The sequence below is a fragment of the Salvia splendens genome, chromosome 15, assembly GCF_004379255.2.
Source record: "Salvia splendens isolate huo1 chromosome 15, SspV2, whole genome shotgun sequence".
Taxonomy (NCBI): Eukaryota; Viridiplantae; Streptophyta; class Magnoliopsida; order Lamiales; family Lamiaceae; genus Salvia; species Salvia splendens.
Window position 1 is genome coordinate 32,858,198 of NC_056046.1, and position 1,479 is coordinate 32,859,676.

At 38.5% G+C, this 1,479-nt stretch overlaps 1 protein-coding gene across 1 annotated transcript; it reads left to right on the plus strand.

Annotated features, from left to right (window-relative positions):
* Nucleotides 1-776: 776 nt before the first annotated feature.
* On the plus strand, nt 777-1,186 carry LOC121767053 (norbelladine synthase-like). Its single transcript, XM_042163257.1, has 2 exons — nt 777-960; nt 1,053-1,186. Exons 1-2 carry the CDS (start codon nt 777-779, stop codon nt 1,184-1,186), a joined length of 318 nt encoding a protein of 105 aa, XP_042019191.1.
* Nucleotides 1,187-1,479: the final 293 nt, after the last annotated feature.

Consider the following 1,479-nt stretch of genomic DNA (forward strand, 5'->3'; position numbering starts at 1 on the left):
CAAACGTTTCATAAATTCCAAAATTCCAATAACATAATAAAAAGGGTCACAAAAGTTTGGGATGTTACAAGAGTAAAATAAAGTGAATCAATTAGTAGTATAATTCTTATAATCTCAACACAAATATAGGGAGTAATTAAATTGAATTTAGTGTTTCTGGTATTAAATGATCATTTGAAGGACATGAAAAATGAAGTTAGGTAAATCAGTTATTTTTCACCTGTCCAAAAACCGCATGCGACACGCGGCTGAGCAGAGCCGCTTCCAACTCCTTCCCCAGCGGCACCGCCCCTGGCATAACCATACTAATCGAGCTCAGGTTGAAGTTATCCACCAACGGAATTATTAGTGACATAAATGTTTCATATATTTATTTCACCTATGAAACATAAATCAATTATGTCTTGAACTAGTCTTTTCAAGTGATGTTTCAAAGATAATAAAGATGATTTTTATATTTCTACGACTGAGGGCTATATTTGTAAATTCTATGTAATTTAAGATTGAAATAGTGTTGCACATATTATTATCACTGAATTTTTCATGATAATAAAACAGTCATTTTCAGCCTTAATTCAACGGGCCCTTGCCCATTAAACGAGTCACACAGAAAATTTAACCAACAAATCAAACACTATATTGGGCCATTAAATGCACTATGAATGTCCCTATTTACCAATTCAACCACACCCTTATTTTATAAATAATAACCCTCTCAATCTCAATTCCTCTTTGTAGTGCATAGACATCACATCCGCCACAACCGGAAATCGAAGATGTACGGAACAATGTCCGCTGAGATGACGGTTGATGTACCGGCAACCGAAGCGTGGAAGCTCTACGGCACTCTACAGCTCCCCAAAGTGGCGGAGGAAGCCAACTCCGACTTTATCAGCCGGGTCGACGTCGTCCAAGGGGACGGCGGCGCCGGAACCATTCTCGAAGTCTTTTTCCGTCTAGGTACCATCCACATTCAGTTCAATCAACTTCCGCTAGATTTATGTAATTATCCTAATTAATGTAATTGATTAATTGATCATGGATGGGAGGAGGAATGGAGTCGTTCAAGGAGAAATTCATGGTGGTGGATAACGAGAAGCGTGTGAAGGAGGCAGAGGTTGTGAACGGTGGATTTCTGGATCTAGGGTTCACGATGTATCGTATCAGATTCAATGTGATAGACTAACTACTTGATTAAACCACGGAACAATAAATCATTTTAACATTCATTATAACTAGGCACATGGAACAATATTTAAAAACGAGAAATTAAACTGCGACAGTGAACTTGAAGATCCGAAAACAAAAGAACTTTGATTCCAGAATAGATCTCGTCCAAAACGAAAACTAGCTACGAAATTGAAAGAACATAAAGCGAGTAAAGGCCGAGCGATTCTCGGTCGGAAACTGGAAACTGCGCCGGACAGAACTGAAGCCTCTATCGCACTGAATCACTTACGCTTCACTAACTGAAATTCT

Coding starts and splice junctions, on each gene's coding strand:
- LOC121767053 (XM_042163257.1), top strand. CDS start 777: ATGTACGGAACAATGTCCGCTGAGATGACGGTTGATGTACCGGCAACC. Junction 961..1,052: donor CGAAGTCTTTTTCCGTCTAG/GTACCATCCACA, acceptor GGATGGGAGGAG/GAATGGAGTCGTTCAAGGAG.